Source organism: Taurulus bubalis, assembly GCF_910589615.1.
Source record: "Taurulus bubalis genome assembly, chromosome: 9".
Taxonomy (NCBI): domain Eukaryota; kingdom Metazoa; phylum Chordata; class Actinopteri; order Perciformes; family Cottidae; genus Taurulus; species Taurulus bubalis.
Genome location: NC_136597.1, coordinates 28046646 through 28056645, shown reverse-complemented (window position 1 = coordinate 28056645; position 10000 = coordinate 28046646). Strand labels below are relative to the sequence as shown.

At 53.7% G+C, this 10000-nt stretch overlaps 1 protein-coding gene across 1 annotated transcript in view; it reads left to right on the top strand.

Moving 5' to 3' along the window:
* spg11 (SPG11 vesicle trafficking associated, spatacsin) overlaps window positions 1-10000 on the top strand; it is a gene marked incomplete at its 5' end in the record, with an annotated part of 25146 nt that overhangs the window by 8372 nt on the left and 6774 nt on the right. Inside the window, 21 exons of the mRNA XM_079223443.1 lie at window positions 153-224; window positions 329-456; window positions 882-1090; window positions 2076-2259; window positions 2367-2570; window positions 3113-3219; window positions 3837-3982; window positions 4088-4252; window positions 4356-4422; window positions 4817-4979; window positions 5240-5430; window positions 5624-5732; window positions 5822-5981; window positions 6138-6368; window positions 6945-7145; window positions 7230-7337; window positions 7570-7735; window positions 8014-8228; window positions 8542-9313; window positions 9694-9839; window positions 9925-10000. The exon at window positions 9925-10000 is cut by the window's right edge and continues 123 nt beyond it. Of these exons, the coding sequence (XP_079079569.1) occupies window positions 153-224; window positions 329-456; window positions 882-1090; window positions 2076-2259; window positions 2367-2570; window positions 3113-3219; window positions 3837-3982; window positions 4088-4252; window positions 4356-4422; window positions 4817-4979; window positions 5240-5430; window positions 5624-5732; window positions 5822-5981; window positions 6138-6368; window positions 6945-7145; window positions 7230-7337; window positions 7570-7735; window positions 8014-8228; window positions 8542-9313; window positions 9694-9839; window positions 9925-10000 (3820 nt within the window). The remainder of the gene's footprint in view (window positions 1-152; window positions 225-328; window positions 457-881; window positions 1091-2075; window positions 2260-2366; window positions 2571-3112; window positions 3220-3836; window positions 3983-4087; window positions 4253-4355; window positions 4423-4816; window positions 4980-5239; window positions 5431-5623; window positions 5733-5821; window positions 5982-6137; window positions 6369-6944; window positions 7146-7229; window positions 7338-7569; window positions 7736-8013; window positions 8229-8541; window positions 9314-9693; window positions 9840-9924) is intronic.

The following is a 10000-nucleotide window of genomic DNA, read 5'->3' as shown; positions in this document are numbered from 1 at the left end:
GTTTGTTATTACGCAACTTATCTCGTTCGTTAATCTCCTGAACTCGTCTCTCATTAGAATAGTGATAGCATGCTAACATTAGCAGTGGGTTCCAAAGCGTTCTCCTCCTGTAAAACCTAAATAAAGTCTCATCGTCGTTGTGGTGCTTTCAGGGGTTCAGCGTGAGGAAGCAGCTCCACAGCGTCTGCCTCTACACCGACGACAAGGACCTCCGGGAGTTCGTGGTGAGTTCGGTCTTCACGTTCCCGTTTAATTGTCCTGATGATTGACGTCCGTCCGCAGAGCGTCTTAACGAGCCGCGGAGGCCTCTGATTGGTCGGTTGCACAGGTGGAGGAGCTGACTGGGCGGAGTCAGTTCCCGCAGGAGGAGCTGCAGAGCGTGGCGTTCATCGGGGAGATGGAGAGGCTGGGCTCGCTGCCGGCCGGCCGGCGGCCCGTGGACACGCCGCCGCACAGGTAGACAGGAAGCCGCCGCACAGGTAGACAGGAAGCCGCCGCACAGGTAGACAGGAAGCCGCCGCACAGGTAGACAGGAAGCCAGCGCACAGGTAGACAGGAAGCCAGCGCAGAGGTAGACAGGAAGCCAGCGCACAGGTAGACAGGAAGCCGCCGCACAGGTAGACAGGAAGCCAGCGCACAGGTAGACAGGAAGCCAGCGCACAGGCGCACAGGTAGACAGGAAGTAGACTTGATAGCAACATAATAATAATAATAATAGTAATAATGATAATAAAGAAAGACGCTGAGTGTTCGTTTCATTCTCGATGGACAGAGAACACCATGACGTTTTCTAAAGTGTTACTGTATCTTTAAATATGCAAATGCTTTGCGCTCCTCGTCTTCTTTGCACCTCCTCATGAAAAACCTCCTTCTGCCGACAGGCCGGTCCAGGTCCAGATGCTCCACAGGGGTCCGGGTGGAGGCCAGCAGGTTCTGGAGGAGCTGCTGGGTCCCAGGAGGTCTGAGGAAGAGGAGGAGGAGGAGGAGGAGGAGGAGGCGGGGCTCTGGAGGAACCTCAGACTGGACTGGGTGAGGAACTGGGACCCGAGCTGCCAGACCGCCGTCCTCCTGTCCAGACTGCATCACACAGGTAGACCATCACACAGGTAGACCATGACCATCACACAGGTAGACCACGACCATCACACAGGTAGACCATGACCATCACACAGGTAGACCATGACCATCAGACAGGTAGACCATCACACAGGTAGACCACGACCATCACACAGGTAGACCGCGACCATCACACAGGTAGACCGCGACCATCACACAGGTTGACCACGACCATCACACAGGTAGACCATGACCATCACACAGGTAGACCATCACACAGGTAGACCATGACCATCACACAGGTAGACCACGACCATCACACAGGTAGACCATGACCATCACACAGGTAGACCACGACCATCACACAGGTAGACCACGACCATCACACAGGTAGACCACGACCATCACACAGGTAGACCACGACCATCACACAGGTAGACCACGACCATCACACAGGTAGACCACGACCATCACACAGGTTGACCACGACCATCACACAGGTAGACCACGACCATCACACAGGTAGACCACGACCATCACACAGGTTGACCACGACCATCACACAGGTAGACCATGACCATCACACAGGTAGACCATCACACAGGTAGACCATGACCATCACACAGGTAGACCATCACACAGGTAGACCATCACACAGGTAGACCATCACACAGGTAGACCATGACCATCACACAGGTAGACCATCACACAGGTAGACCACGACCATCACACAGGTAGACCACGACCATCACACAGGTAGACCATGACCATCACACAGGTAGACCATGACCATCACACAGGTAGACCATGACCATCACACTGGTAGACCCATCTCCACCAAGCTCCTGAGCGCCCACAGTCACATTCCCTTCTTCTTCTTCTTTATTTTCTTCTTCTTCTACTTCTTCTTCTTGGATCAGAGGTGACTTCCTGTCCTGTTGTTGCGTCATCAGAGGTGACTTCCTGTCTTGTTGTTGCGTCATCAGAGGTGACTTCCTGTCCTGTTGTTGCGTCATCAGAGGTGACTTCCTGTCCCGCCGTGCTGTGGCGGTACCTGACCGCGCTGCACGAGCGGCGCCGGGTGGTGGACTGGGTCCAGAGCCCCGGGGCGTCCCGGTGGCCCGAGCTGACCCCGGAGCTGGTGGAGCACAACACCGCCTGCAGCGCCTACATGAGGGAGCAGATCCTGGACCTGCTGGCCAGGTACAGCAGAGCTTCTTCTTCTTCTTGGTTTAACAGTTCAACACAGACCCCTTTGACCCCTCCGGGCCTCCGTAGTCCTCGCTCACGCTCGTGTCCTGTTCTCCCAGGAGAGGCCTGTTCGTCCCAGAGGAGCTGGAGGACCTGGGCCGGCTGCTGTGGAGACTGGCTCAGGCCGGGGGGGTCATGGGCTCCAAGCCCCAAGTGCCCCAGTACCGGTCCCCGCTGGGCCTGGACCTCCACGGCCTCTTCATCTCGTTCTGCGTGGACCGCGGCCTGCAGTACCTGCTGTACACCTACCTGGAGCACCACAGGTAGATACCAGTTCACTGAGCAGAGCCTGAACGCACCACGAGAACGTTATCATGTACCGTCAGCCAGTACTCATGTTCACTGAGCAGTGCTAAGCTGGTTCTCCGTTAGCGGTGCTGCTAACGTTACTAGCTCTCCTCCTGTTGGTTCTCCATTAGCGGTGCTGCTAACGTTACTAGCTCTCCTCCTGTTGGTTCTCTGTTAGCGGTGCTGCTAACGTTACTAGCTCTCCTCCTGTTGGTTCTCCGTTAGCGGTGCTGCTAACGTTACTAGCTCTCCTCCTGTTGGTTCTCCGTTAGCGGTGCTGCTAACGTTACTAGCTCTCCTCCTGTTGGTCTAAACACTGATTGGTTGTTTACAAAGTCACATGATCAGAGATCAGCGACTAGAGAAACATCCCTGACGTCATGATCACATGATCTACTGATCACATGATCTACTGGAGGATAACACTTGATTGACTCTGTGATGTCACCGTTAGACCTGATCAGGATCAATAACGTTCCTCCTCTATCCGTTCATGATTATCTCTCTGCCTCCACAGGTTGACGCCCAGGAACTGTCCCCTCCTGACCAATCAGAGCCTGTCTGAGAGCCAGCCCTGGTTTGAGATGCTGGTGAAGATCCAGGAGATCACCAGAGATCTGTCAGGTAGTAGTTAGTGTTAGTGCTGTGGAGGTTTGACCTCCTCAATACCACCACAGAAGAAGAAGACGGTGAAGAAGCCTTCTGGTTCCAGATTTTGGAATTTGAGGATTTGGTGCTTTTCTCTCTTTTTTAAATATTTCTATGATGAGTTTTGCTTAGATTTTTGGTGCATTGGTTGAAAAAAACAGACGTGATTTATTAGACAAAAAAGTTTATGATGTTGTTATTATCTGACTTATAATAGTTTGAGCAATTAATTTAGTATTTGACAAAATTGCTTTTTAATTAATTAATTAAATTGATAATGAATTAATCAAAAATACATGTTTATATATAAAATAATATATATGAATAACATTATATATATGTGTGTGTATGTATGTATGTATGTATGTATGTGTGTGTATATATATATCTATATATATCTATATATATCTATATATATATATATATATATATATATATATATATATATATATATATATATATATATAATTTAATTGACCTTCACTAATTGAGTTACCTGTTTCCTTCAGTGTAGTTTACTTAACCTTCCTGAGATTCTATTGGTGTTGGGTTCTACATACATGACCTGGTCTCCGGTTCTCTGTGGGTTCCAGATCCAGGTCTGGTCTTCCAGGCCAGTTTGACCAGTGCTCAGGTGCTGTTGCCAGGCAGCCAGGCGTCTCTCAGCAGTCTGCTGCTGGAGGGACACAGTCTCTTGGCCTTGGCGGCCATCATGTTCGCCCCCGGAGGGATCAACCAGGTAAACATCAGCTCCAGTCCAACCGTGACCTCTGACCTCTCAGCCAGCTCCAGATGCATACGTGGTTGGTCTGGATCGGTCCTCCAACGCGCTTCCTGTGTGCAGGTGGTGGTTCAGGGTGAGAGGTCGGGCAGGTCGGAGAGGACGGTGGACCCGCAGCTCCTGAAGATGGCGCTGGCCCCCCACCCCAAACTGAGGGCCGCCCTGTTCCCCTGCGGGCCCCGAGGAACCGGCCCGTCCTCGGACGTCTCCGTCTACCATCTGCTGCAGGTACGCTCGCACGCACGCCCGCGACTCAGAGGCCCCGCCCCCCATGACCCCACCCCCCGCGGCGCCCTTATTGTCACGCTACGTTGTGTTTGTTGTGTTGCAGTCGCTCCACCCGCTGGACCCCACAAGGCTGTTCGGCTGGCAGGCGGCAAACACCCTCAACTCCACCGGTAAGCTCTGACGTCATGCGGTGACATCATGCGGTGACATCATGCGGTGACATCATGCGGTGACATCATGCGGTGACATCATGTGGTGACATCACGCATGACATCATGTGGTGACATCACGCATGACATCATGTGGTGACATCACGCATGACATCATGTGGTGACATCACGCATGACATCATGTGGTGACATCACGCATGACATCATGTGGTGACATCACGCATGACATCATGTGTGACGTCATGTGGTGTCGTTGAAGTTGTCTACTGTGTATTCTTTTCTCGTTTTATCGTTGCAGCCGTAGCACAGGCTAGCTTGTAGCTTTCCTTCGATACAGAATAGTATTCTACAGAGAGCATGAATGCAGATGTTCTGGTCGTCTTATCCTCCACAGAAACGTCAGAGCTGCCTCATTTCTCCAGCCCTCACCTGGTCGGCAGGTTCGCTCTGGTGGAGAACCTGGACTTCCTGTACTACCTCCGGCACGGCCGACCGTCCTTTGCCTTCGCCACCTTCCTCGTCCAGCAGCTGAGCGGCTGCAGTGACGTCCCGCTGCTGTGAGTACACACTAGTACACACTAGTATGCACAACTACACGCCACTAGATGCAACTATGCGTCCCTACACGCCTGGTTTCCAGCTCAGTGCCTCCATTAGTGGCCAATGAACCATTGATTGTAATTATCTGAAAACTCATTTCACAAGGTTGTAGGTTCGACCCCCGCCTCCTACTGTCTGCTTGTTGAGGGACTGCTGATCACAAGGTGATTAGGTGTGTGTGATTATGTGTGTGTGTGTGTGTGTGTGTGTGTTTCAGGCTGCAGCAGGTCGGGCAGCAGACGTACATCTTGGCCCTCCAGAGTCTGAACGTCCCGTCTGTGACGTCAGCGGCCGTCTGCTTCTGTGAGCTGCTGGGAGTCTGCAGCCTGAAGCTGAGGGTCGACGTCAGAGCTCTGAACAGCATCATGCAGCACTGGAGCCAGGAGGACACACAGCTACACACTCTGGGTACACACACAGCTACACACTCTGGGTACACACACAGCTACACACTCTGGGTACACACACAGCTACACACTCTGGGTACACACACAGCTACACACTCTGGGTACACACACAGCTACACACTCTAGGTACACACACAGCTACACACTCTGGGTACACACACAGCTACTACACACACTGATTTGTGTCTTTTCAGTGTCTAAAGGTGTGAAGCTGGCGGAGGCGGAGCCTGGAGCAGCAGAAGAGCTGATTGGCTACCTGGAAGCTGCAGTGACGGACAGCCTGGAGCAGAAGGGCGTCGGCAGGTAAGACCACGAGTCACAAGCTGATGGTTGTGTCGCACCTGGAAGGCTACACATATATAGTGTGTGTGTGTGGGTGTGTGTGTGTGCAGGTCGTCCTACGAGGCGGCTCAGGAGTGGGCGTTGCCCGTTCAGTTCTGTCAGCTCCACCGGCTGAAGCTCAGCTCTGTTTATCCCGCCCACTGCGCCGATGACGGACAGTTCATCCACTTCCTGTTGTTCGTCCAGCTGCACAGCTTCCCGCCCCAGCAGGTGAAGACACACCTGAGCTTTTACCATCACGACCAGCGATGGGTGAATCAGATCCAAATACGGTCAGAGGAAGCAGCTCAGTGGGAAGAACATCGAGCGACTCGATGTTCTTCCCACTGAGCTGCTTCCTCTGACCATATTTGGGCCTTCCTCCAGGTGCGGGCGCTGGCGGCTCGGTTCGGCCCCACCCTGCGGGCGCACCTGAGTCTGGCGTTCCAGGACCTGCAGGCGAGCGGTCAGAGGCGACCCGGGAGCCCGGAGCACCCCAGGGAGCTGTTCCAGGTCCTCCTGCAGAGCCAGGAGGAGGCGGCGCCCTGCAGGTTCCTGCTGCAGGAGGCGCTGGTGCAGCGCTGCCCGACGCTGGCCGTCATGGCCGCCTGTCAACAGGTAACAAGACGCACAGCCTCCCTCGCTGTGCGTGGACCGCAGAGTAACGTTACATCACGGTGCGTTCAGGCTCCGCTCTGTGAACACGAGTACTGGCTGAAGGTTCATGATAACGTTCTCATGATGCGTTCAGGTGTAATCTAGTAAAATGTAGTGTTGGTGATGAACTAGAATAAACTCCGATGTTTTCACATGAATATAAAATAGATATTAAAGATGAATTATGATGTTTAACTTCCTAAAGCTCATTTTTACACTTCATTAACATTAAAGATGAATACAAATACTGTTATTATCTGTTATTTACTTTTTTAAGAAAAAAAATACATAATTAGGTTTGAACAAAGTAAAAGTTCAACATTTAGTATTTTTGATGGTTTCCTGACTTGGATTTGGGATTTTTGTGAAGATGGTTAAAATACATATTCTGCATCCTTGTGGACCAGCTGCTGTAATCAAACACCAATATGGATCTAGATCTGTTGATATGGATCATTAATGATCAATAACTAGTATCAGCGACAATAGAAAACGCCCCATCGTTCAGTCACGTGATCATACATGTGTTGCTCCCAGGGGGCGGAGCTTCTGCCGGCTCTCTGCGTGTGGTTGTTGACCTCCGTGGACGAGGTCGCGTCGGGGGAAGCCGCCGCCCACCTGGCCGACGCCCCCCAGCACCACGAGTGGACGCTGCACGACCTGTCAATCATCTGGAGGACGCTGCTGGGGCGGGGCCTCGTCAGGCCCCTCCTACGAGGCTTCCAGCTCTTCCAGCGGGTAAAGAAAGATGTCGTGAGAATCAGAGGCAGCGCGTCGAGGCGACTTCACTCGACTGAAACTGTTCTCCTTGTCGTCCCTCAGGACTGTCCTCTGGTTCTGGTGCTGAGGATGTTTGAGTTGTGTTGCGACTACAGGAACTTCTCTGAGGCCAAAGCGAAGCTGCTGGACTTCCAGAGGACGCTCATCACCGTGAGTCACAACTCTGGTTGTATAGAAGTCTATGCTTCATGTGTTAAAGCTGCATTCTCTCTCCTGACCACCAGGGGGCGACTCCTCTGGTTGTATAGAAGTCTATGCTTCATGTGTTAAAGCTGCATTCTCTCTCCTGACCACCAGGGGGCGACTCCTCTGGTTGTATAGAAGTATATGCTTCATGTGTTAAAGCTGCATTCTCTCCTCCTCCTCCTCCTCTTCCTCTCAGCTGAGGACCGGCTCCCCGGCGCCCCCTGCTGCTCTCCCGCTGCAGTGGGTGGAGAGCCAGGCCTCGGTGCTGCTGCTCTCCATGCTGCAGCGCTGCTCCTCCCAGTACGACCTCCACCGGCTGCTGCAGCTGCTGGCCGACGTCGACAAGCTGCTCAAGTCCAACGGTGAGAGTGGAGCCTGAACGCACCGCTGAACAGTTCACCTTGTTAAGTCTGTATGTATGTATATATATGTATATGTATGTATGTATGTATATATGTGTGTATATATGTGTATATATATGTACATATATATATGTATATATATATGTATATATGTATATATATATATGTATATGTATATATATATATATGTATATATATGTATGTATATATATGTATATATATATATATGTGTATATGTGTGTATATATGTGTGTATATATGTGTGTATGTGTGTGCAGGTCCAGACTTCAGGAAGCTGAGTCGGCTCAGCCAGCTGATTCAGGGGTCAGAGGTCAGCGTGTCCCAGAGGCTGCTGCAGTGCAGTTCTCCCTCCGTCCAGCAGGAGGAGCTGCAGGCCGTGGTGGACGCCCTTCAGGCCCGCGGCCGCTACAGCCGGGCCAGAGAGGTGTCCCTGCTGGCCGGCCTGCCCGTCCAGCGCCTGCTGCTCAGCCAGGTCTTCAAAACTTAGCGTCAGATATTCATCTTTCCGACGGTCCTTAAACGCATCATGTGTGACGAACGCTTCCATCAGAAGCGTTCTCCTTTTTCTTCTTCTCCTTTTTCTTCTTCTTCTACTTTTTTTCTACTTCTACTACTTCTTATTTTTCTTCTTCTCCTCCTACTTCTTCTTCTTCTTCTTCTTCTTCTTCTACTACTACTACTACTACTACTACTACTACTAGACCTAGTTACAGAACGTAGACGCAGCCTCACAACTCTTTTATAAAACGTTCCGCTGACGTTTCGGTCGTCCTCTCTTCTTTCAGCTCCTCCAGGAAGTGAACTCCCAGAGGTCCAAGCGCCAGTGGCGGCGGTTGGAGACCCGGGTCGTCTTCTGGAGGAGATGTCACGAGCGCCTGAAGGCCGAAAGCGCCGACCCGGAATCGGCCTCCCGGTTCTTCCTGTCGCAGGCCGAGACGGCGACCGCCGCCCCGCCGGAGGCTCCGGCGGCCGAGCTGCTGGCTGTGCAGGAGCGCTGCCTGCTGCTCTGCCTCGCCGCTCACTGGCTCCCCCTGCTGGGCCCGGACCCCGCGGACCCCCTGCTGGGCCCGGACCCCGCGGACCCCCTGCTGGGCCCGGACCCCGCGGGCCGCCTGCGGCGCCTGGAGGAGCGGCTGTGGGCCGGCCGGGTGCGGCGCCACGTCCTCGCCGCCGCCGTGGAGAAGGAGAGCGTCTTCGACCTGCCGCCGCCCGCCGCCGCCAACCCGTACGAAGCGCTCATGAAGGAGTTCTCCTTCTCCGGCGCGTCGGGCCTGGACACCGAGAGCTGCCTCGGCCTGGAGGGGCTCCCCGGACCCGCGGAGGAGCCGGGCGCCGGCTCGCCGCTGAGCCCGGAGGAGAGGAGCGCTCTGGCCGCTCTGGTCGGTCAGCTGCTGGACGAAGGCAGCGTCCACGAGGCCAGCCGGGTCTGCCGGTACTTCTCCCTGTACCACCGGGACATGTGGGCGGTGCTGCGCTGCAGAGGGCTGGCCTCTGGAGACCTGGACCCGGAACCACAGGAGGAGGCAGAGGTTCTGCCAAAGGAGAGCCTCACCAGCTGTAAGCTTCCCCGACCTTCTGTATCCTGTAGGACCTCCAGACCTCCTAATGACCTTCTCTCTGACCTCCAGACCTCCTAATGACCTTCTCTCTGACCTCCAGACCTCCTAATGACCTTCTCTCTGACCTCCAGACCTCCTAATGACCTTCTCTCTGACCTCCAGACCTCCTAATGACCTTCTCTCTGACCTCCAGACCTCCTAATGACCTTCTCTCTGACCTCCTAATGACCTTCTCTCTGACCTCCTTGACCTTCTCTCTGACCTCCACACCTCCTCATAACATTCTTTCTGACCTCCTAATGACCTTCTTTCTGACCTCCTTGACCTTCTCTCTGACCCCCAGACCTCCTAATGACCTCCTCCCCTCCCCTCCTGCAGCCCCCTCGATGAGCAGCCTCTCGTCCTTCGTGATGCTCCCCTTCCCTGAAGACGAGGTGGCGGTCCAGCTCCAGAGGCTGGTGGATCAGTGTCGGCACGGCAAGAACTACTGCAAACGGGTCCTGAGCCTGTACCAGCTGTCCAAGGTACCAGTGCTCCCAGTCCTCCCAGTGCCTAGAGGCGAGTCCCGTCCAGGAACCAGTTAAACCCCCCCCCCTCCCTCTGCCCCAGGAGCTGCAGTGCTCCTTCAGCCAGATGAGCCAGGAGGACCCCCTCTCGGTGCTGGAGCGGCTGCTGCAGTCGGGGC